At 42.3% G+C, this 24,405-nt stretch overlaps 2 protein-coding genes across 6 annotated transcripts in view; both read right to left on the reverse strand.

Moving 5' to 3' along the window:
- The window catches only part of FHDC1 (FH2 domain containing 1), a 36,950-nt gene extending 27,790 nt beyond the window's left edge, over nucleotides 1–9,160 (reverse strand). The window contains exons 1-2 of one of the 2 annotated variants that reach the window (XM_030948196.1): nucleotides 9,071–9,160; nucleotides 4,209–4,840 (exon numbers count right to left, since the gene is read on the reverse strand). In XM_030948196.1, coding sequence (XP_030804056.1) covers nucleotides 4,209–4,691 — 483 coding nt within the window. In that variant the 5' untranslated portion in view covers nucleotides 4,692–4,840; nucleotides 9,071–9,160. Of the gene's footprint in view, nucleotides 1–4,208; nucleotides 4,841–6,332; nucleotides 6,660–9,070 lie in introns of those variants that run through there. The other variant, XM_030948197.1, reaches the window with a different exon arrangement.
- Nucleotides 9,161–14,663: 5,503 nt separating this feature from the next.
- Nucleotides 14,664–24,405, reverse strand: part of ARFIP1 (ADP ribosylation factor interacting protein 1) — a 40,967-nt gene continuing 31,225 nt past the window's right edge. For all 4 annotated transcript variants that reach the window (XM_030947401.1, XM_030947402.1, XM_030947400.1 and 1 more), the window contains 2 exons: nucleotides 23,660–23,834; nucleotides 14,664–16,271 (listed from right to left, as the gene is read on the reverse strand). In XM_030947401.1, the coding sequence (XP_030803261.1) occupies nucleotides 16,116–16,271; nucleotides 23,660–23,834 (331 nt within the window). In that variant the 3' untranslated portion in view covers nucleotides 14,664–16,115. The remainder of the gene's footprint in view (nucleotides 16,272–23,659; nucleotides 23,835–24,405) is intronic.

A 24,405-nucleotide genomic window follows, 5' to 3' on the forward strand; every position in this document is an offset into this window, starting at 1 on the left:
ACTTTAGATAAATTCAGGAGAGCTTTCTCCATTCTCATCCTATACTCTCTGAAACTGGAAATACTACAATTCTCTCAGATACTTTCCACCATCTCCACACCTGCACTTTGCAAGCCCATATAAAACATCACAGGTCATTTGCCATCACTTGCCACATCTACTTTATAATCACTGCAATCTCTAAACCAAGGACAGAAACTCACTCATCAATCCACTTTTCATCACCAGAATATTCAACCCAGCATATTTCCAAAATCTGCAGCAGGCACAGATCACACAGTAACAGGCCTCAGTTTGACAAATGTTAATCCACCACAGAAATACTCAGTTATCAAGGTACTGTGAGAAGAGGAAAATTAGCCTGAGTACCATGGTGAAGTTATGTTGATGGTAAGAGGATATCTACTCCTGAATCCCAACACAAATTTGCAATCAATACGAAAGATTCAGAGGAGTGTTCTGGGAGACACAAAAAGACCCACATCAAAACTGACTTTGTAGGGACTGGAGAGATGCAACAAGAGTTTCTTGCCATGAAATCATCAATGAGGAAGAGAAACACAACAAAGTGGATTTATAACAGATCAGTAAAACAAGACATTTTGGGTTTTCTTTGCCTAAGAATAATGGGGTTTCACATGGTGGGACACAGTTTACAAATTACAGCAAGCATGGAACAGCCTGGTGGCTCAGTCTGGGTGCTGAAGGTTAGGAAGGATATAAATAACTTCCTGCTTCAGCTTCCACTTCACATTACAACATAGCAACCATCACTCCATGCCTGCAGTCACAGTGCAGCAGAGTGAACCTAGCAGCTTACTAAAGGGCCGTCCCCACTCTGTGTCATCCTCCCATGTCACGTTCCTAGCCTGCTTTTTCCCTTAGGCAGGCACTGGTACTCATCTCATTTGGTTCTTGCTGATAGTTCTTCTCTGGATTAACAGGTTGAATCAGATCTCAAGAAGGTGGAATAAGCATCAGAGCCAGCACAGGGCAAACAGAGAAGGCATGTCTAGGAGAGGGGGCAAGAGACATCCTGTTCACTCCTTCCATCTTCCTTCTCTCTTCTCCTCCCACTGTCCCTTTGCACAGGCTCTGGAATTCACTGCATCCTTCCTCAAAGTCATCAAACCTCATTCAAAGAGCAGAAACTGCTCCAGTAGAAAACAAACTAAGAGCCCCACAGCACTCTGCTGAGCTGTTTACTTAAATATGTTTACAGAGGGTGTAATATGTGTATTACATGATCCGTCCAGAGGCAGCGGACAGGTGAGGTGAGGTCAGAGACAGGAGCAGAGGCACGGTTTGAAGGAGAAAGCAAGAGCAGTTCCTCTGGCTGACAAGAAGCTGTTCTGCCCACTCTGCTGCCAGGCTAACTACAGCCTGGCTGAGTGCCTGCTGTGCCACACTGGGACACCACTGAAGGATGGGGAAAGTAAATTGGCGTGTAAACTTAACCTTGCACCCCCTATTTTTCAGAGCCTCAAATTACATGGAACCATAGGGCAAATTAAGCCTTTAGTCAAGGAAACATGTTAATTAATCTCCTAAGGGTTTGGTGAGGGCTTGTTTACAAAAAGGAAAGCATTTGCTGTAGGAGTTTGACTCAAGCCTCAAAAGGGACTTCTGTTATAGTGATGATGTTACATGTAAATTCCCTGTCGAGTGAGGAATTCAAAGGACATGCAGTGTTGTAAGCTCCTACATGCGTAGAACTTTTACCAAAATTGTTCATCATTTCATAACCAACAGTGATCTCTGGCAAAGGTATGAAACCCCAAATCTCCTCCATAGTCTGTAGGGCAGTGCCCTCAACACTGGCTGAAGAGTAACTCTTCACTGCTCCCACTGAAGCTACACCTTGCACCAAGAGGGAGGCTATAGGGACAACAGAGCACTCTCTGGCCCTGCCCTTCTGTACAGCACTTCGGACACATGCTGCTTTTTTCAGATTTGGATCTAAGTAAAAGTTGAGTTTACACACTTGAAGTTGTCTTGAAAATTCATTGCTGGTATATGATGCCAACTAGGCTAATTCCACCACGTAAACGTCTAAGAACATTTTTCTTTGCTGGACCATAAAGCACTAAAATCAATTGAGTTGTACACAAAAGGAACAAAGGTCCTGAAACTCAAAATGTCTGATCCACCTGGCCCTGCTGGTTTATGAAACAGCCACAAGCAGAACTAGAGCTCCCTCAGCCCCACACCAGCACACTCCACCAGGTCACACAGATTCCTCACACCCCAGCTCCTGTCAGCCTCTGTAGGTTTTACCAGCGTGAGCTGAGGATAGCCATCCACACTGAAGCAATCAATGGCAGCTGACAATCCACGGAGTCACAAACCAGGCCTGCGCTCCCATCCTCAGCCCCTGCTGAACCAGGCCTGCAGCGGATGAGGCACGTGAGCTGCTGCCCATCTGGACTTCCAGTAACACTCGGCTCCTCAGGATTATCTCCTTCCCTCCTTGCTAAGCAGATAGGACTGCAAAGTCCATTAGCCCATGAGAAATTGCTCACCACTGACACACTGCTGCAGCATGCGTGACAAAGCTTAGCGAGCCAGTGGAACACATTGTCACTTAAGTGGCATCACTCAGAGCCAGTCCTGCTGCCTCACCACCTGCCACGTGCAGAGTCACCATGGGAGCCCTGAGCCAGGGAGCACAGGCATCAAGCAGTGCAAATGCACTGCACCACTGTATCAGCTCCAGACAGACACACGAAAACCATAACTTTCAGCAAGACAGGGTTTTGTTCCAAAGGCATTGTATCATGGAGAATCCCTCGTTTTGTACTCCTCTGATTTTAATCTCTATCACTGCATGAGTTCTAGAGCACACTGGGGTTTTCTCTGACCTACCTATTGCACACTATGGGCCACATTCAGTTTATGAAACCTATTGCAATATTTACTAGAATTAGATCTTTATCACACAGCAGTCCTGAAAGGGGGAGCCTCTGAGGAAACGCAGGAGGCCAGAGCTCCGTACATCTGTTCTCAGCACAGGAAGTGCACTCACTACACTCCTGACTCAAAGATGAACATAGCCTGAAAACAGCACACAGGTTAATGACTACCTCTGATGATGGCCCCAATTACTACCTCCCAACATCAGGGTTTCTGAGCCTACGATACACATGCCCTCTTAAACCTTAAATTTCAATATGTACAACATGCATACTATCAGTGCATTGGTTTCTCATCTTGTCCCTTCTGATCTTATTTTGACATCTCCTGAATCCTGCAAGATATCAGCAACTTCATGTCCCTATTTTCTCACTGAAAACTGATGCATTGTTACATCTCTTAACCCCATGCCCTCTGCATTTTGTTTACAAGCCAACATGTATGTAGACACACACTAGTGATTAAATCTGCATTTCAGCCCTCCAATTACTTCAGAGAAAGATCACTTAAGACAATTCAATTCAGGCTTCACAAAGAGGCTGTCTATAAATGAGGATTTAAGAACTAGAAAAGCTACTTATCACTTCCCTGGAGAGTGTCTGAATCTGAGAGTACTCACTACAGAGTACTCCTCACCACCAGAACAGAAATGAGCAACAATCTTGGGACCTTCCTGGAAGCTTATCTTCATGTCCAGAAAAAGCAGGGAAGATGAAGTAAAGTTTTTCTTAGCAGGAAAGTCATGTTTATGAAAGTGGAAACTTTAAAATTATCAAATAACGAATACCCTTAATCACTATATTATGTTCTATATCCTTGCTTCCCTTCCTGATGTCTCTAGGATACTGTGGGCAAATACAGCATCAACCCTTGCAAATAGGACCCTCTTCTCTCCTGCCTGGTACATGTTTGCATGTGCAACATCTTGCCTGCATCACAAACACAGAGCAGGAGTTGAAGAGACAATACAATTGTGTTCCACACTGGAAACTCAAGGGCTATCCAACATGAGTAAATACAGATGCTTTCAGCTCCCTCCGCTTATTCATATTTATTTTAACAGGTGATCAAATCACAGCACTTAGCAAGTTAAAATAATAAAACACAGTTAGCTCTTTGAAAAACAAATATGTGCCACTAAGAACAAAGGGTTTATGTTTCCCATCATTCCCCTCTCCTTTGAATCAGGACAAATTTGCCGTAAGGATGAAACATGACAGAGAAAAAGGCGAGGCAGAATTCACATCAACTCCTACAGCATTATGTAAAAAAAGAGGTTTTACTTTAATTCTTACCTCCTCTTTAGTCTCTTTAAACGAAGACTTTAAAGATCGGCTTCGAGAGTCCTGGGGTTTGGCTTCCTCCTGCTGCCCAAAAAGTTCCTCAATTGTCTTCGTATCAATTTGATACTGTGGTCGTGCAGCAATCGTCCAGATATTGTTTTTACCACGGACTTGTTCCTCAGGGATAGTTTTCCAGAAAAAGCTCCGCATCCGTTTTTTTTTGCCGTGGCTGTCGTGCCCATTGACCAGCTGTGGAGGCAGAGGTACGCTGGGGCCAGGCAGTGGAGGAGGGGGTGGTGGAGGGGGCGGCATTCCCGGGGGGAGCGGAGGGGCTGGGGGAGCCCCTGTGAGGGGACATGGTGCGGGGGGCCGCGATGCTGCAGGCTGAGAAAGTTGAGGCGCTGTCGTCGTATCCTCGCTCATTAATCCCGTCGCAACTGGAATTGCCCCATTTTCTTTATCATTGACCAAGGAGAGACAATTCATAACATGCATTTTACAGCCTCCCCGAAGGGAAGAGTGTTACTTCCTTGGATAGGTTTGGAACATGGAACAGTCGGCGCGGCAGCCGCTGGGATCACGCCCTCTCAAAGCCTATCTGCCAGCAGCGGCAGCACAAGAGGGGACTGCACCATCTCCGCAACCTGTGACAAAGGACAACAGGGACACTCAGATCACAGACACTGGACACTGTCCCTCGTGCTGAAAAGACACCAAAGGTACAACAGCTATCAAGTTTTCAATCCAGAAGGGAAATTTAGTGAATCAAAAGCCTTTCACAGGGCAATTGTTTAACATTTATCCACACCAAGATTTCCAACAGCTTCAGGTGCCATACATAAACACAAGAATACCTCTAAATCACCCACAGTGGGTATCAAAACTACCTATTAATCTCCATTCAGTGCAATTTTGTAAAAGAATATAGCTATTTCAAACTATTAAAACAAATATTATTCCACTGCTAATTTCAGGAATGCTTTTAAAGCTGACTCCACACAGTACTAACTATGGTACTGGATTAACTGCATCAAATAGACCCTGTTTGAATCTCCTAAACCCATGATTCAAACCCAAGCTGCATAAAAATAGCTAAAAATTTGCTGATGATTTAACTGTCTAGCCTAGTGTACTACTTTTTTTGCCTTTGTATTTTTCACACAAATGTAAATAAGGGCAAAAATAGTGTACAGTCCCTAAAGTCTCTGTGTTCACTGAGCATGAACTTAAAAGTATTATTGGTCTGGCTGCACTATCTCCCAAAATACACTCACAGAAGAAAGACCACAGTTTGATCAAGCTGTCCTTGATAATTTACTTCAGCATCCAGGTTAACAGTGCCAGTTCAATAACAGAGAAAGGACAGAGAAACTGGTAGGAGGAACAGGACCCTACACATCCTAAGCATTGCACATATGCAAAGCTTTAAATACTTTGGGAAGTTTTAACCTCTGGATTATCTCATAAAACAACAGGAATCACAATGGGTTTTAGCACTTTTCTTATACTGACGCCTTCTAAATAAAAATGTTGTTATTAGCAGCAAACCTTCAGGTAAGAGCATGACTTCCACAAACCCCACACTTTTGATAAACCAAATCTATTGAAACAGATTTAACTTATAAGTTTTAGAGAAAAATTGACATGTTTCAAATACATACCAATGAGAAATCTCATGATTTTATGGAAATTTGGAAGCTATCTCAAAAAAAAGATTTGGGAATTTACAAGAAAAAAATTTAAAAATTCAAAGATGGCACACAATACAAACTTAGATAGAAGAAAGAGAGCCCCTGAGCAAAACTCAGTCTCAGGAAACCTCACCAGAAAAAGCTCAAGTAATGCACTGGCACAAGAACAACATCAAATCAGAAATTTGGCACTGACTTAGTGGTATGCCTCCTCAGCAGGGTTCACACGGAGCTAATAGAAACCCAGATCAATTTGACATTGTATAATAGTGATGAAAAAACTTCACTATTTTTGCCAGAGATCCATCACCAGACCGTACATGAACAAACAGACCCAAGCGACAGAAATGAGCCTTAGGGCAAATTCTCTCTTGGTCTGCAAGGACTCAGCCACTCACAGCTTCACTGAAATCAATGGAAAACAACACAAAATCATCCACTGTACCTTTTCTTCTCAAAACCTTGCTCAGGTAGCAATGAGCTCCTCTCTCATGCTTCAGATTTTCCGATCTCATACCTTACGTTATCCGGGTGTTCACAAGAATAGAAAACATTTATAAATAACCTGTATGAGGTTTAAATCACAGGCATTATGGAAAATATTTTAATGGCATGGTAAAATGGAGAGAAGCTACAAAGAAAGTGGATCAGGATAGAGTGTTTCAAATTTAAGTCAGCATTAATACTCAGCTGCTATTACAGGGCTCTGTATGTTCACGCCTCTCCTCCCAAATTCATGATCATAGAAGCAGAGAGGCATAAAAAAGCAGGTGCAAGGTGGTGGAAGGAGATTAACCACTCAAAGCAATTAAGTATTGCATTAATTTAAAGAAATACTCAACTAGGAAAAACACTTTTCTTCCCTACTACTTATTTAAAAATGAAAAATGTATTAGCTAGTTTTCCACCATCATACAAAGCAGTATTCAACACTATTATTTTCTAACTTGGGTTCCCACACATTCACCAAAAAAAGTTTAAAAAAAGACACAGACAGACTGACCGACCATGCCCCAGGCAACAATCAAGAACCTCATTTTGAGACTTTCAATAAATCCATATGCTTTAGGAAAAACAGGATCAAATCCTCATGGAACAGAGTCGTAGGAGATGAATCATCAGAGTCCCAGCACTAACACACAGGAGTGGAAAACGACTGATCTCAGACCTGAGCGCTCCTGCGCTAGACAAGGGACACTCCTAGTGAAAGGAGTGGAGAAGGCACGGGGAAGAAAACATCCCAGCCTAGATGTAAAGATAGATAGAACAGGAAAAACTGTTTTCAATCCAACAAGCCCTGTGCTGCTTTAGATGAGGTAACAGCCAGAACCAGGAAAGGGGAGGAATCAGCATTTGGAAAGAAGGCACGAAAGGAAAGGCACAGCATAAAGGCTGGCATTCAGCTTTGTTTTCTGACAGATAAGCACGATCCAGGTGACAGAGGTCACCTGCTTGTGAGAGGATGGCGGTCTCGAGTTACCAGATACCAGGAGACTGGTCAGAATTCCCTTCTCATGCGGCCTCTCCAAAGGAGCGGCTCAGAGCTGTTCCCAGCGGAGGCTCCCACCAGCACCGTGGGTGGGAGAGGAGAGAAGCTGGCAGCCAGGACAGGTTCTGGGCTGCTTGCTGCTATCAGCAGGTGCCTCTGAGCAGGAAGTACAGCAAGAGGAGGTGGGGAACAAGGCAGACGTTCCAACTGTGAGATTACCAAGACACGCTGGGACCAGGATGCATAATAGAAGCCAAGCAAAATTTTAACTCCTAAGGAGCCTCTCCACACTTTTCAGAGGATTAAAGGGGAAAAAAAATGAAACAAAGAACAAACGTTTAAGATGTTGCAATTATACCTCATTGATGCATGTTCGTTATCCAAAACAGCCAGAGAAGCACCAAAGCTCTAAAGTAACATCTTTACTGCACGTTTTAATTGTGTCCATATTTGGCATAAAAGAAACATTTTATTTCTTTGTCTCATTCATTGTTTTAGCCAAGCTAATCTAACTTGGAAATGTAATTTAAAAGTCAGAGGGTGGGGACAACTTTCTCCCCAGGTAAGAGAAGCACTCTAAAGTAATTTGTTTCTTGCAAAAAAGGCAGTTGCCACTGAGACGGACACAGATTGTGTTTGCATACACAAATTAACAGGTGAGGTGCACAACGCACTGAAGGGCATTTCATAATTCATACTGCAAGACACGACTGACTCCCTTTAACTCACACCTTATGCACTCCCCTGCCCACGTTTCTGTACCAGGCACCCTCCAAGTTCTCATGAGAATAACGCCGAGCTCAACCACAGCATTTGGGTGTCTGGATCTCAACAACAACCCTACAAAAGGCAAAGGGAGCAACTAGTTGCTGACTGCAGACAGAAGAGCTGCAAACGCCAATAACCATCCCCTGATCCTGCCAAAATCTGCGGGTTACAAAGAACACGCAGCTCACGCTATTCAGCGACTCCGCACTTCCCCGCTCAGTGCATCCCACAAAAGCGCCGTGCGGCACCGCGCCCCCGCCAGCCGGGCCGGGACCTGACGGGGCTGGCCCGGAGGGCTCGACCCCAGCTATTTTCTGTTCGGGCTCCCAGGTGCCGCGCCCGCCCCGCCGGGAAAGGGCTCCCACGGGAGGAGCCCCAGCCGCACCGCTGTGTTCTCCGCCCGGACCTGGTGCCAGGCTGCGGTGCCCCGCCGCCGGGACCACCCGAGGAGCCGCGACAGATCCTTACTCCGTAATTCCCTTCCACGATCCCGCAGGCCACGGGGCACCGCGGAGGGCGCTGGCGGCTCGGCTGCACCCGGGGTAACACCGCGCCCGCTGCCCTCCGGCTCCGCCGGACCCCGCCGCCCGAGACGCGCCCTGGCCCGGTGGGAGCGCCCCGACTCCGCTGTCCCTGCAAGGACGTGCTGGGAGCAGCGCTCGCCCCGCCGGAGAAAGCCGGGACAGCGCCGTGCGAGCGGAGCGGCGGCAGCGGCTCACCCGCCGCGCCAGGGGCCGGCCGGGCCCGGGGTCCAGTGGGAAGGGGAGCCCGTCTTCTCCCCGGGAGCGCTCCCTCCTCCTACGTCTCGGGAAGGCGGCGGAGGACCCGCGCAGGATGGCGGCGACCCCGCCGCCCTGCACTGCCCGGCCGCACTCCCCGGCAGCGCGGAGGCCCCGCCCGGCCGGGGGTCCCCGCGCCCCGCTCACCTCGGTGCCCGCGGGAGCACGCGGCGCAGCCCGGTCCGGTGCCGCCGCCGCCGCTTCCTCCCATCGCGCCCGGCCCGGCCGCGCCGCCGGAGCGCGGGGCGGGGCAGCGCAGGCGCGCCCGGGCGGGGCCGCGGCAGGTGACGGCGGCGGCGGTGGCCCGGGGAGCGGCCCGGCCGCGGGGCCTCGATCCCCCTGCCCGGCCCGTGCCACCGCAAAGCCCGTGCGGGAGGAGAGCGACCCGCGACCCAGCGCCGGTGCCGCCGCCGCGGCGAACGGAGATGCGCAGTGGCTCCTCCGGGGGCACTGGGTCTAAGCCAGCTCCGGCTGAGCTGCTCCATCGACACATGCAGCCATCCCTGCCCGCACGCTGTCACCGCACTCACAGCAACTATTTCTATAGGAACAGGACAGCAGTGCTACCGGCAGCGCGCCCGGCTGGAAGGAACGGGCTCCTCTCCACGGCTGAAGCCTTCCGCCCTCTGCCCACGCTCCCGAGCAAGCGCATCCCTCGGTCCATCCTGCATCCCTCACCCCGGCGCTCCCCGCCGGCTCAGCCCTGCAAGCTCGGGGGAAGCAGGCAAGGCGGGCCCCTTGTGACTCCAAAGCGGACGGTGTGAGAGAAGTGCAGACGAATTTAAGATGTGATCACAGCCCTGGGTTACAGCGCTCCAGGCAGTAGCGCATGTGAGTTGTGGATGCCCGAAAGCCAAAGTACCATCCACAGATAAGACAGCAAACAAATACAAATGGTTCTAAAATATTCTATCAAGAGATTGAATCCTATGTCTAAAATAAAAACATTTTCCCAGGAAGAGTAAAGGTGAAGAACCTCACTCAAGTCAGTTAATAGTCAGCGCACACACCCCACCACTACTTTTTACAGAAAGCAAATTCCAAAGGTGGAAACAGAAACTTCCTTTCCTGAGAAAGGAGGGAGGGAGGAAGAAGAAACCTCACTTCCAGTCCTGCTTAATAAGCTACCAGAGCTTCTGAGCTGAGCACGGGAGAGAGAAAACACCTTGATACAACCAGAAGTGGGAAGGCAAGAGCAGCAGGACAAAATCATTTCTTACCTGTGTAGTGCCTCACCTGTGCTATTTAGTCTGCTCAGGTGTTGGGAGTCAGGAACCAGAGGAAGAGTGGGAACCAGGTGGCCTCCTCCGGGCCAGGCCCATGGTTGCAGAGTTACACCATTCCTGCTCACAGTTCTGCAGCCTGAGATCTGACCTACTGGTCTGGCAGGACAGCCTGCTTTAGTCACCTCAATTGAAAAAAGTAATATTAGAACAAAAGGAAAATTTAAGGAATGTAATGCCAGAACCCAGTCATTTAAGCTGAAAATTCACTGAATGAAAAGAGTTCCAGTGCAGCAAAAGGCAATTCCCATCAGAGCACACATCTCTGCTTGGCAGGGTTAGCAGCAGCTGGAGAGGACACGCTCAGCTCTGAGCCAGCATGGACATTCCTCGAGAGTGTCAGGGCGGCCCTGAGGTCATCCCGAGGAAGCGCTTTGCACTCGGACTGTAACCGCTTGTGCCGGAGCCAAGGGGACTTGTTTTCATTGCTGCCAGTCATGAGCACAAATGTGCTCTGGAAAAGACGGAAAGAGCAAGCCAAACAAGAGACTTGCATAATGGCATTGTATTTGAAAAGTCAGAACCCAAACAGGACAGCAGAGGACCTGGGAGCCAGTCCGGATGTGAAGTTAAACTCTTCACTTTTCCTCACCCTGTGGGTTTGTTCTCCCTGAACTTTTCCAAAACATGTTAGCAAATTAATTTTAAATTTTTAGCTTTAGATTTTTTTCACCTAAACATGTAACACTCAACAGGCAAATATTTTGCCCACACGGCTAAAATGACTCTGAGTTATAAACAACTGAAAACTGGTCTTTACAGTAGGAAGTATTAGGCAACTTTAATAATAGGCAGATCAAGCAGCCCCGCCTATAATAAACAACAAATGCACCTCCCTAGAACAGATAGCATTTAGATGAGTTGGTATACTACATAACATACTGTTATTTTTTTAAGATTTCCAATTAATGAAATGCTCAAGACAGGTTTCAGGATTACTACTTTTTTTAAAGCATTTTTTTTCTTATGAGAAGTAAAAAAACACGTTGTCTTTTGTAAACCCTGCTTTTCTTCAGAGCACAGAGCATCTGATTCTTTAGGCTGAACACAAATCTAATGACTGAACAGATCTAATGGAAATAAAGCGATTTACACCACCTGAAAAAAGGTGTCATCTTCATTACAATCCCCCAATTTTACAGAGTTTGGATAAAAGGAGGAGAAAAAATTAATTGTGACACTCCTGTCACAATAACCAAGTTATATTTGGGCTCAAAATTAAGCACTCTGTTAGTTAAGCTCTCAAAACAAAACCCTGCAATTAATTACCACCATCACATAAAACTACCATGATGCATATGTAAGAAAGGCAAATCAAAACTGAACAGGCAACACTAGCTTTTAGCATTATTTATCACTTAAGTGCTTGAATTTACAGCCCTTAGTATTTTTAAAAGGCAGCAAGATGTATAATTATTTAATTAGCACAGTAAGACACACTATTCATTAAGTAATAGGAACACACTGCTGATAGCTGAACTGCTCCTGACTGAACCAAGGGATTTATGCTGCCGTGAACAGCAACAACAGGGAAAACCTGAACTAAAAAGTTGTTTCAGGTTTATTCTGTTCTAGATCTGATCTCTGCACTTAATTAAGAAATGTTATCAGACAGCCACACTGAGACCCATCTCAGTCCTACCAACCAGTGTTACACGGGAACACTGCAAAGATTCTCCTGATCTCTCTGCTCCTCCTGGAATATCAAATACTCTCTCTCCTCCAGTAGCTATTCTCTTTAAAACAGATTCTCATCAAGGGATGAGACTGAGTGTATTTGCTCAGAAAACAGAGTTCTGTTCACCTACAGCCATTATAAAAACTTGAATGCCCACTTTATGCTGGGAACAAGTACTTTACAGAAATACACCACCAAGAGCAGACAGCACAGAATTGTTGCTGCTCCTGCTCCCTTCTTACACTTTTTTTTTAGAAAGGCAGCTGAAGTGTAAAAGGCAATGCTTCTGTGCCAGCAGTCTCAGCCACGAGAAACAAAAGATTGGCAAACCACAGACTGAGCTTTTCTGTCCAAGGCCACTGCAGTGCCAGCTTCATACACTGCTGCTCTGTGCCTCAGAGCAGGGACCCTGCTGGAAACAGCAACACATCCTTTTCCCTTTCCACTGCTTCTCCACCAATTTATGCCCTTCTTCTCTGAGGCAGGCACAAGCCATCCTACCTGCTACTCCTACACTACAGGGTAAGCCGCTTCCTTCACTCCCTTCAAACTATTGCCATGATGACAAAAACATGTGAACACCCTCCTTGTCCCTGGCCATTTAGTTTCCACACAAGACTCATGGAAATGAAGAGGAAGGATGTTGGTAAAACACGTGTAGGGAGATGAACAAGAGCACTGTCACAGACAGAGAACTCTGTTTTCTGTGTATCCCTGCCTTTAACACCAGAGCAACCAGAAAGAACACAAAGATGTCAAAGAGCAACAAACAGTAAGAAATGTGAGAAATATAAACCAAGCAGCAGTCAAATCCTCTGTCTAATAAAGATCTTCTAATAAAAAAACCCTTTCATCTTGACACAGCTTAGCAACAAGTAGTTTGGTTAATTTCAGGGTGGGAGCTACCATAAAATATGGTAACATTCACAACTAATATAAAAAAATTTGTGACTAGTACAACCCTTACACCAAGCATGCAACATAGAAAAGATAACCAAACTAAGAAAAAAAAACCCTGAATGTAATTGCAGATGAGGAATGCTAAATAATTACAATAGCTTTCACTTTTTGTAACACCACAACAAGGAACAAGAGCAGATAAGCAAAGCATAAAAAGTGAATATCCCCCCATTCAGTTCAAAACAGAGTTGAAGCAAACATTTAGCTTTCCTTTTACATTACTTTGATCATTTTTGAAAGGACAGACAGACTAGAGATAAGGTTTCTGGGAAAACCAGTTGACTGAAGATTGAAAAAAAAGCTGTTACTTTAATGATGTTGTGATGTTAATGGTGTATAAGTATACTCTTGCCTGTGTAGATCTCTTTCCAAATAAAAATACAGATACATTTTGTAACCAGAAATGTTCTTTGTAAGAGGCTTGTAAAAGCATGAAGTAGGCCAAAGAGCATTTTTAGAGCACAAAAGCTGTTTGTAGAATTCAGATGAACAAAATAACATGAGCAACAAGTTTCAAACAAGCCAGGAGTAGAGATAACTTATAGTACAGTCACTGAGAATCAAAACAGCTCCCCAAGTCTCTGGTACAGCAGCTACAACAGCGTATCTGAAAATGTTACTGATTGCTTTGAGTTCTTCATCCTAAGAAACCTCACACAACACCGTAAGAATTAATGTAACAATTTGTTAATATAGATTAAATCTGTCACAGACAAGTCTCTACAAGGTGGGTATGGCCTCCTCTACAAACAACAAAAACATCCCATCCTGACAACTGTCCATCTAGATAAAGGCCACATTACAACCTTAAGATATTTATAATGCTTTTTTAAGAGGATCAGAAAGCCTCACAACCATAATTACTTCCCATTGGAAATGCTGAAGTGTCTTTTCTCTTACAATCTCTCGATACAAGTTTCTAAATTTGGTTAGCTCTAAAAAGCTAATTTTAAATATAAGATATGAGCTTGAATTATTTCATAAGCACATGTATTTGAGCAGTGACAAAGAAAGCTACAGTACTACAGGCAGGCTACTATCAGTTTAATAACTTATTGAACAGAGAACCCTCCTCACTGAGGCTACCCATTAGAACAATTGCTTTGCTGAGCAAAATGGAAGTAATTCTTCCTTTCCCCGGTATTAAACAATACACAGACAGGTTTTAGCAAGTAATCTCTTTGGTCCCACCTTTTCTTCCAGGTGAAGAGACTCCAGCAGTTTCAAGCCATTGCAAAAGTTTGAGGATTACACAATGCCACATTGGTCAGTCTTTCTTAAGGCAACTGCACATTCAAGCTCACTCTTACCATTTCTGACAGACAAGTTCCTTCTGAGCAGCAGTGATCCTAGGCAGGGGACATGTGAATCTCAGGGAGAAACCAAGAGCACATGTTCCTTATGTACCCTTTTCCTACAGTGTTTTGAAAGCCCAATACTTCAGCTGTGGTCAGTGGGTTTGCATTCTTCACCCCTGCAATAATGCATTTCCCAGTTCAAGCCTACAGTCACTCAGCTTGCTTACCTTGCACCGTCATACCACACGTGTGCCAGGATTCAGTGGAAGTCAATGGCTTCATAAGAATTGTAGATAAAATTTAATTTCTTTTAGAAGTTCAAGTCAAAAGCCACATATATTAGAAGATTGTTTCACTATGGATTTACTTTCCAGTTGAACTTGCCCACTGTTAAAACAGCATCACTACCCTAGCACTGCTTTGTGAGATATTCTTGGGCAGGGGTGACAACTCACAAAAACAGGACTAAGCTTTCACTGCAGAAGCTCCCTTCTACTTTTAAGCATCACAAGTCAAGAAAGTTTGACTGCAAACATGTTTAATATGAATACAAAATTCACATAGGATATACATTCTAGGGAACGCAATTGAGCTATTACAAGAGACTCTGACAGAACAAAAACATAAAGAAGGCTCTGTCAGGCCAAGAATTTAATGAGGAATGATTAAAAAGTTTGATTTACAGTTACATTACAGTTGTGTTAAACACTGAAAACTTTAGAATGTCAGCTGAAAGGCGTTTGAACATACAGTACATAAATCATACAATCCACACCATTGTAAATAACATATCTGAAGTATTTCATTTTACTTAACATAACATAAAGCAACATAACATGTGCAAATGAGGACTCCAATATATTGAATTTATAATGTCTATGATAAAATTGACATATAATTTTACATTTAAGGACTACAGAAATGATGAAGAAATTAAAAATGTGTCCTCCATTTTACTCCCATTACCAAAGTATGCTTTTCAATTAAACAGAAAAAACATACTGGCCCGATTTCCTCTCAAAATCATACCTGCCCATGAAGTTTAACTAAAGCTTTAACTTGCTCTAAGTGTACAACGACACAGCATTTACACAGTTGTCTTCCCCTTGTTGGGAACTGACAAACTATTACATGAAAGGGTTCTTAAGTTATGTACACTGGTGGAAAATATTATCTTATAAAAAGGCACATACCTGTGATTTAAGGCTAGTATGGTATTTGTTTCATAGAGAAAGAAACATTTTAAATGAAATTAGTACATTTAATGGTTGGCCTCACTCAGCAAACCACTTGGTGCAAAGCAAAAACCTGTGCTCAGAAGCCTCAGTCTGACAGTGATTCTTGCTTTAGTGTTTTTCGTTTGTTTTTTAACCCTTTGGTGGAAAGGTACATTTGTAAAAAAGGCATTTGCTGCAATTCTACTTTCAATGAGCCATCTGCTACTGTTGCCTTATATGCAGATATCACATATAGGCCTTATAGTACTCATTTGCAAAATAGTCTTTTAACTTTCTCATTTTTTAAAAGTCATATGAAAATTACTAAAGATGTTTTTTCTATATTCATCTATAAAATACCAGATGTTGGTACAAATCATGTAAACCTCCATTTGCAAATATTTTGACTAGCCACCAAAATAACAGAATCACAAGCATCATTTGTCAGTGCAAATCTATAATAGTTTTGTTTCCCCTCCCTCTTTCCCTCCCCTATCCCAATTACAGAAATATCCACCAACCTTTACATACAAAAGGAGTGCTCTATATTTGAAATTACAGAAATTATGTTTGGTTACCTTAAAGTCACCCACTTTCCTATCAAATTCAGTTTTACAGTATTATAAAAGGGGAAAAATTTAAAGCTGTCCATTCAAGAATCACTACAACAGTCCTTCAACCCCAACCCTTAATTATTCTCAGATTTAAAGAATTTTAGGTTAACATTGGGTCCTCTTCTATGATCCTATGATCTGATTACTGTTCTTCAAGCCAGGATGGGGCATCTGCTCCAGGAGTTTTCAATTTGATGTGGAACTGTTTAAGTGTCTGTTCAAGCTGCTTTTGATTGCCAGCAAAGTACGCCGCAATGGCATTGTGGAACAGAACAAGCTGATTGTGCAATACCTTCACCTGCAGGCAAGGAGAGAGACATTAAGAGAAGGCTGATGTTAACATCATCACAGGTCAGCTATAAAGAAATAGGTGTATTTGAAATACTCAGACTTCCTATAGATTTATTTAACAAAAGCTTAAAAATGCAGATATGAAACGCAAATATGAATTTCTTTAACATTAAAGTGATTCAGAGTTTTCATAAAGTGTGTTTAACAGTCAAAACCAACTCAGCATGCACAGAGCAAACACAATTCACTAAACAGCATAATGTTATCAAATATCAAACACTTGATTACAAGTACTTGATGCCTTGAAATTAGATGCCAAAGCTCTAAGATACGTGCCTGCAGGCCAAATGGACCTACCTCCCTGAAACAATACATGGCAAGGGCATTATCTGAGTATACAGCTTATGTGTTGCCCCCCTTGCAGAGAGTTGCTGCTTTCCAGCTCATGGATACCTAAATCAAATTAAACTGATGTCCTTCTCCCAGCAATATTTCTTGCCCATCTCCTGTAACACAGGATTATTTTCAGCACTTTGACTCTAACATTTGTGAAAAGTAGTCATGAAATACACCTGTCACAGCAGCAACCAAAACCCAGGGAGAAGAGCACAAGGGCAGCTGGAGGGCACCATTGTTTTTCTCTATGATAACAAGTTACAGCCCCACTGATGAAGTCAAAGTTAAGCAAATGTTACATTTCCATCCTAGTACACCAGGAAACCTGAAGCTGTGAATGGACAGCAGTGTGCTCAAAGGCATCTGTGCATTTCCTCCTGCAGCCAAACCCTTTTTACTCCTGAGTATACTCTCAGCCCAGCACACCCTACTCTCGTGTCAGACCCCACATCCCCACGGTGGTGGCCCTGTACCTGTTTCCAGCCTACAAGGCTGAGCCCAGCAGCAGGCAGCCAACACAGAGAGAACAGAGGAATGAGGTGGCTGAGTGAGCCCCAAGGGAAGATGTGGGAGGTAACAGATTAAGCTTTCTCTACTCAAATTTTAGATCACTGTCTCATTTCTCAGCACAGTCCACAATGGACAGTCTACTTCTGTCCTGCTGGGAATCAAAACTGTCCTTAGGGTAGGTTTGGCCTGTGCCTACCAGTGGGCCATGCCTGTTTTAACAGGTTATTGTTATTGGCTACTGGGCTTCTCTGAAATGCATGCAACTCAATACAGAAAGACCTCACCTTCTTCATTTAATGAAAGATCTCTAATTAAACCCCCCACCATTATATTTGACATGCTATGACACCTGAAGAGTGCAACAATTACTCAGAAATGTAATAAATGTATTTTAAAAATTCACTGAGAATAAAGGGCTGACCATGTGTGTGTGTATCCCTGCAGGGATATATAAAAATTCTGCACAATGTTAAAATTTCTGATAACTTTTTTTTTTAAACTGACTAGCAGACTCAATTCAAAAATTAAGTAATAATCTCTTATTTGCTGGCCCAAATTTTTGTCTAAGATGCTTTGACAATCTGAAAAATGGAACCCCTATGTTTTCTCCCTATGTTTCCTCTAATAATTAGGTTAATTTATGCAAACACATGCCAAAGAATAGGCTTTTTGTCTCATTAACAGCGTAAAATGACACTTTATACCACCAAAAGGCTCTCCAAGAAAATACATGAGAGATGTGAATGGTTAGAAAGGAATTCCCCATCATACCTTTAGATGACATTTTTTCATTTACAAAAGAATTTACAGAATTTAACATCTAGGAGACACAGGATTTAGCTAACTGCACTTGTTCAAACACAGTTCAAACTATTTTTTGAGTCATAAAAGATGGCCTCTTCTTCAGTTTGTGTGGGCAGACAGGTATGTAAACATATGGATTTTTCATCTATAAAAATGTTAATTACCAAAATATTACACTTTATAAGTGGAAAATGTCACAACAACATGAAGGGTTTGCTTTTAAAAGTTTAGACAGAAAGCACAGTGCTTTTCTTAAGCAGATTCTTTCCTCACTGACATGCAAGACTTCATGCAATCCAAGCCAGGAATTCTACAGAGAAGTACACTCACTGTTATAGCATATTATTAAAATGCTACAAGAGTTTTACTCATACAGTTTATAGGAACTCAAATAAAACAGGGGTAATGAACCGCCCCTCCCAGCCCAAGTTCATCAGTCTGAGACTGTATTTGGTACTTCGTTATTGTAGCTTTTAACATAAACCTTCTGTGAACTGCCCCAAAATCTTTTGATAATTTGAAAAATTCAGTCAGGCCTAAGCTCAAGGATGTGCACACACACACACACACATACACACACACAGAGGCTGGAATTGACAGTGTAGAAGCAGATAATTTGGACTGAAAAAATATTGTTTGTTTTGGAGGTATTTTTTTAACTACTAAAGCTACTTCATTGTATGAGGTTCTATCCCCTAGATCATTGTGGTATAAATTCCATGATGGTTATCAAATTGGTTGCAGAGGTTCAAAGTATTACAACTTCTACTCTCCTCCTTCAGAAGCTGATTGCTAAGTGAATCCCAAAAGTGATGGTGGGATCTTCTTTTCCATATCTTCATTCAAGTAACTTCAAAATAAAATTTTTCTAGAAAAAGACCACTTAAACTGTCTGACACAATACAAAGAAGCTCTACTATGAAGCAGCAGCCAGCAAAGAGGAAAGAGCTGCAGCACCTCAAAACATCCAATGTCCACAGCAAAACCACCTGCAACCACAGCTAAGGACTGGACCCCAACTATTCATTTAAAACCAAGTTCAAATTTACCCACTTTTCCCATGAAAGAATCTTTCTCCATCTTAGGGAATGGGTAAATATCTTCCCCACTCCCATATCCAGTCACTGATTGCAATTTCCACGCTGTATTTCACCTTAGCCCTCTGTTGGCAAAACATTCATGCAGATATGCAGTCAGTTGGATCAGAGAACAGATCTACATTAAAATTAAGCAGACAACAATGTATCTGCTTTAACCTGGATCAGTTCCCCAATCTGATTCTCTACACAGCTGCAAAAACACTTTCACAAACACTAGAAAGAAGGCAATGGGGAAAAGGGGGGCATGAAGGGATCACATTTTTTTTGCATCAAAGCCTTGAAACAATTGTCAGATTGCAGCAGTAAAGGCCAACTCTTGATCACCAAGCTGTATGACCGATTCCAGGAGTGTTTGAAGATTTGCCTCAATCAAAGAACGCTAATGGCATGCTGCTAAAATACAGCTAAAATACAGGTTCCAATGTATGACTAACATAGCTGTCAAAAAGCCATCGTGCTTTACAGTCAAACAACAGTTAAAATCTTTGTTCCTTGTTAATTAACTACATATACCTATTTGTTTCTAATTATAAGCAGAGTAAGCGCTCTGTAATACAACTGGCACACATCTCAAAACAAAAAAGAGACATTGTGGATAAGCATAAAAACCTGCAGGTAGACACATCCTACACAGGAGACTTAAGTGTCACAGAAAATACTATAGGTTGGAGTTGACTTTTCACATGGAAACATTAACATTTCAGTTCTTTCTAAATATTGTCCTCTTCGCACACCTCCCTCTGAACATTGTATTTTCTGTGGCACAGTAAGTGCATATTTCTTTACACCCTCCTCATTCAGCCTCTTTCAGCCATCTCAATGACCAAAAAGACAACACCCCTTCGAATCTATCCATGCATCTGTACCTCCTCTCAACCATCACAATCCCTTCTCCTAGCTATCTTAATTTGAAGTCATTTAGTCTAAACAGTTTCATCATCTGGGTCTCCACTGGACTGCAGATTCATTTGTAGAAGCAAGCATTTAAGATTCAAACTCCTGAAATACAATTCACAGAAGTGCAGGCATTTTCTTTCTCTGCATAAAATGGTATTTGACATTTCTCAAGTGTGTCCAAGAGTAAGAGGGTTTTTTTACTCAAAATGACAAAACCTTCTAAAACTGTTTTCAGAAATGACAGAAATCTTTCAGCTAAGAACAGGTCATCATCCTTATTTAAAAAAAATAACTATTTTTAAGATGCAGATTTTGAATGCAACTATTATTATAGTCATCAGCAAATGCTACAATCTTCTGCAGAACTCTGCCAGCTGGGGATAGCACCAACAAAACTTGTATCAGCTTTAAGAAAAATGAGTTCTAACTTCAAGATCAAATGCTGTAATAGAAGTCAATAGAAATCTTGTGTATCTTGGTTTTACAGAAAGAAACTTGCAATTCCAGCTTTACTATAAATGGAGCTCTCTAAGCCTTTATGGGCTTTTAATTGAAATATTAGCATATGAACTACGGGGAACAGGCACAAAGAGACTGCAACCATGTGATGCCTTTTCCCCACATAGGGAAAACCTAGATATGGCTTTCTAGATAATGGGTTCTTTGGTGACATTTGCAGCACCACAGACCAACTGGAGCCCACCAGCCAGTTAAACTGGCTTCAGAGGTTTTTTGCAGCACCATTTACTAAGAACACACTGCTGATAGCTGAACTGCTCCTGACTGAACCAAGGGATTTATGCTGCCGTGAACAGCAACAACAGGGAAAACCTGAACTAAAAAGTTGTTTCAGGTTTATTCTGTTCTAGATCTGATCTCTGCACTTAATTAAGAAATGTTATCAGACAGCCACACTGAGACCCATCTCAGTCCTACCAACCAGTGTTACACGGGAACACTGCAAAGATTCTCCTGATCTCTCTGCACCTCCTGGAATATCAAATACTCTCTCTCCTCCAGTAGCTATTCTCTTTAAAACAGATTCTCATCAAGGGATGAGACTGAGTGTATTTGCTCAGAAAACAGAGTTCTGTTCACCTACAGCCATTATAAAAACTTGAATGCCCACTTTATGCTGGGAACAAGTACTTTACAGAAATACACCACCAAGAGCAGACAGCACAGAATGGTTGCTGCTCCTGCTCCCTTCTTACACTTTTTTTTTAGAAAGGCAGCTGAAGTGTAAAAGGCAATGCTTCTGTGCCAGCAGTCTCAGCCACGAGAAACAAAAGATTGGCAAACCACAGACTGAGCTTTTCTGTCCAAGGCCACTGCAGTGCAAGCTTCATACACTGCTGCTCTGTGCCTCAGAGCAGGGACCCTGCTGGAAACAGCAACACATCCTTTTCCCTTTCCACTGCTTCTCCACCAATTTATGCCCTTCTTCTCTGAGGCAGGCACAAGCCATCCTACCTGCTACTCCTACACTACAGGGTAAGCTGCTTCCTTCACTCCCTTCAAACTATCGCTACGATGACATAATGTCATCTTACACAATAAATAGAAAAAAAAGGTAAAGTTTACCTCAGAAAAGCTCTCAGCAGATAATTATATTTAAGCCAATATTTAAGTGTAAAGGAAGTCCTTTCTATAGCTCATTTGGGAACAAAATTACACACACCCTTTAGTAAATATTGTTATATCTCCAGTGTCAAAACTGAGAAATGTCAGCCACTGATAAAAAGGCTTAAGCATGTGAGATTCCCTACTGTATTAATATAAAAGGCAGGAAGGAAAAAACAATCTCTTTCAGAAACAATTTGTAGGCTGTGACTGCTAACAGGATGCTTGGTCTAATTCAAGACTGTCACTAGGAAGACAACTTCTTCAGTGTTTCCTAAACTATCTAATTTAGTTTTAAAAAATTATGGAAATGTGTTTTGTACAAGATAGAAATAAAATGCTTTTGCTCTGAAGCCTTCCTATACACATAAACATAAATTGGTGTGTTATATAGATAATGGAAACCATGAGGAAGCAGGGTAACTCCTATTTTAAACTAATTTGAACTTAAGTATCATAATTCTTGTACAGATATAAGCTGGAAGGATTAAACCATTTTAACAGAGGCGCACTGTAGTGGTAGCAAATAACTTACTAAAAGAAGAAAACAAAGGTAGGGAGAGTAGGAAGACATCTTCAGCATACCTGTTTTAAATCTAGCATAGTTTTAAAATCCAGCTCTCAGGAACATTTTCTAATTTAAGAATCAGTACCAGCATTTAGATTAGATTCAGCTTCTTCAAGAAAATTAATTTCAATATGATTTTTTTCAATCCTTTTATTTTCCAATTTTTCAGCAAGAACTAGAAATACAGTCAGGCCAATGCCAGTTCAGTCACCTGATGTTCTGGTCCATCACAAAGCCAACTTTTGATGGCTCTGTGACTCCAGACCAGGGAGTCCTAAGGCAGATGCCTGTATGAAGGAACAGTGCTCAGGAGCTATGTTTTAAGCATATATTGTTTTGGAAACCAAAAAGTAGTTTGCTTATTTTCTCAACCTTTTTCTTATCATCTGTTCATGGTTCACATTTCTTCCCTGAGTGGTCATATATTCAAGAATACAAAATAATAATCCATTTTAATTGGTTAAGCCTGTCCCTATGATTTTTCCTTTAAATTTTCCTCCTTCCAGGCAAGGAGCATGGTTTGCTATTGTAATCTGGGGCCAGTCACGTATTCTTTGACAGGCTGTTGTTACCTGTGTTTCAATTTTTAAAATACATTAATCAACCCATACTGGAAATATTAACCCACTGATAATGTTAACCCTGGATAAAGTGACAACTACCTCCTATGCAAGTTTTAATCACTTTTTCTTTCCTCTGAAGACATGGGAAACATAAACACACATGATTATAACCATCTCATTTACCATGTGTAAGAAAAAATCAGATCTTGAAAGACCAAAATTTTCACATCTAATTAGAGACAATTTTAAAGGACTTATTTATCAGAGAAAGGACAGTTTTAAAGTTTTGTATAGCAGTTTTATCTTTGCCTGGTAGAATAAGAAGGGTAAGAATCCCATCATTAAGAGGGTATGGATGAAATGGTAGGGTTGAAATAAACACTTCTGAAAAAAACCCCACCCTTCAAGCCAACAGTTTAAGAGTCCTGCTTTAAATCAAGAAACTATAAAGGCGTTAAGCTTTACAGAAAGTAGTACTTCTCAGTTAAAACTCTTAAAGAAAGCTTAAGTTTGAAGAAGCCTCTTCATGGTTCTGTCTCCTTGTGTATAACCTCTGTGACAATGTTGCCAAATGTACATGTTACTTTGAATATTAAATCAGTAATTATGCGACTCATTTAACCATAAATGTGGTAAACTGGAAAAAGTAGTATTTCTGCAAACTTGAAACCTCTTGTATCAACAAGAAACTTACTGTCACAAAGTTTGTCATTTGTAGATGGAGCAGCTTGATTAGGGACTTCTACAGCCGCTTGCTCTAAAAGTGCATCTTCCCAGTGATACAGCAAGAACTCTGAAAATTCAACTTATTTTCCTTGTTCATTCTACTTCTAAATGAATACATATTTCAAGATGTAACAACTTAAAATATGTCTAGAAAGCAGTAACTTGTAGAACAAAACTCCTAATCATAACATGAGAAATAGCAGCTTACCTTATTTTCTTCCAAAAATTTCAATTTGATAGATACGTCATTACGCATTTTGTCGTACTTCTCTTTGTGCACTTGAAACAGTTGCTGTGATTGTTCAATCTTTGGCAGAGTGTTTGCATCACGAGGGCCCAGATTCAGCTCTTCCAGGTCTGTTCGATAAGCATCGTATTCAATCCTGGGACAAAAGAGGAGAAGGGAAAAAAGAACCATCTAAGCGCAGTGCCTCAAAACTGACCTCAGATATAAGGCTAAGTACAACAGAAGATGAACAAAAGAGTTAAGTACAGGGAAAAAACCTCCCAAAATTAAAAAAAAAAAACCTGGGCAAGTTTTTTCCTCCCTCCTCCTATTTATCAAGCACATTGTATAGAACTGCCTCAACAAGCATCCTCCCTTTTCTCTTCCCGTCTCAGCCACATGCTCTCAGTTCCTCTGTTTTGTACAGGCTTTAGTAGTCAGAGCTTCTCCTGAGACATTTCAACCTACTGACCCAGAAAAAGCTAGCAAATATTTTTCAGGTCATTCTTCTGCTGTTGAATCAGTTCACTGGAGAGTTTGTGTTGAGAGTAAGAGGCACATCAAGACCATGACACCCCCTTTAAGCAGATGTTTGAGGAACAGGTCACTTACACCAAACTCTGACCTAAAGCATTTTCAGCATGCTCCAGGCTGCTCCATAGGCATTAATTGGACAGTTTCATAGTTCTTCCACAAATACTTTTGTGAGACCTTGTCTGTCCTATGGA

Source organism: Camarhynchus parvulus, chromosome 4 (genome assembly GCF_901933205.1).
Source record: "Camarhynchus parvulus chromosome 4, STF_HiC, whole genome shotgun sequence".
NCBI lineage: Eukaryota > Metazoa > Chordata > Aves > Passeriformes > Thraupidae > Camarhynchus > Camarhynchus parvulus.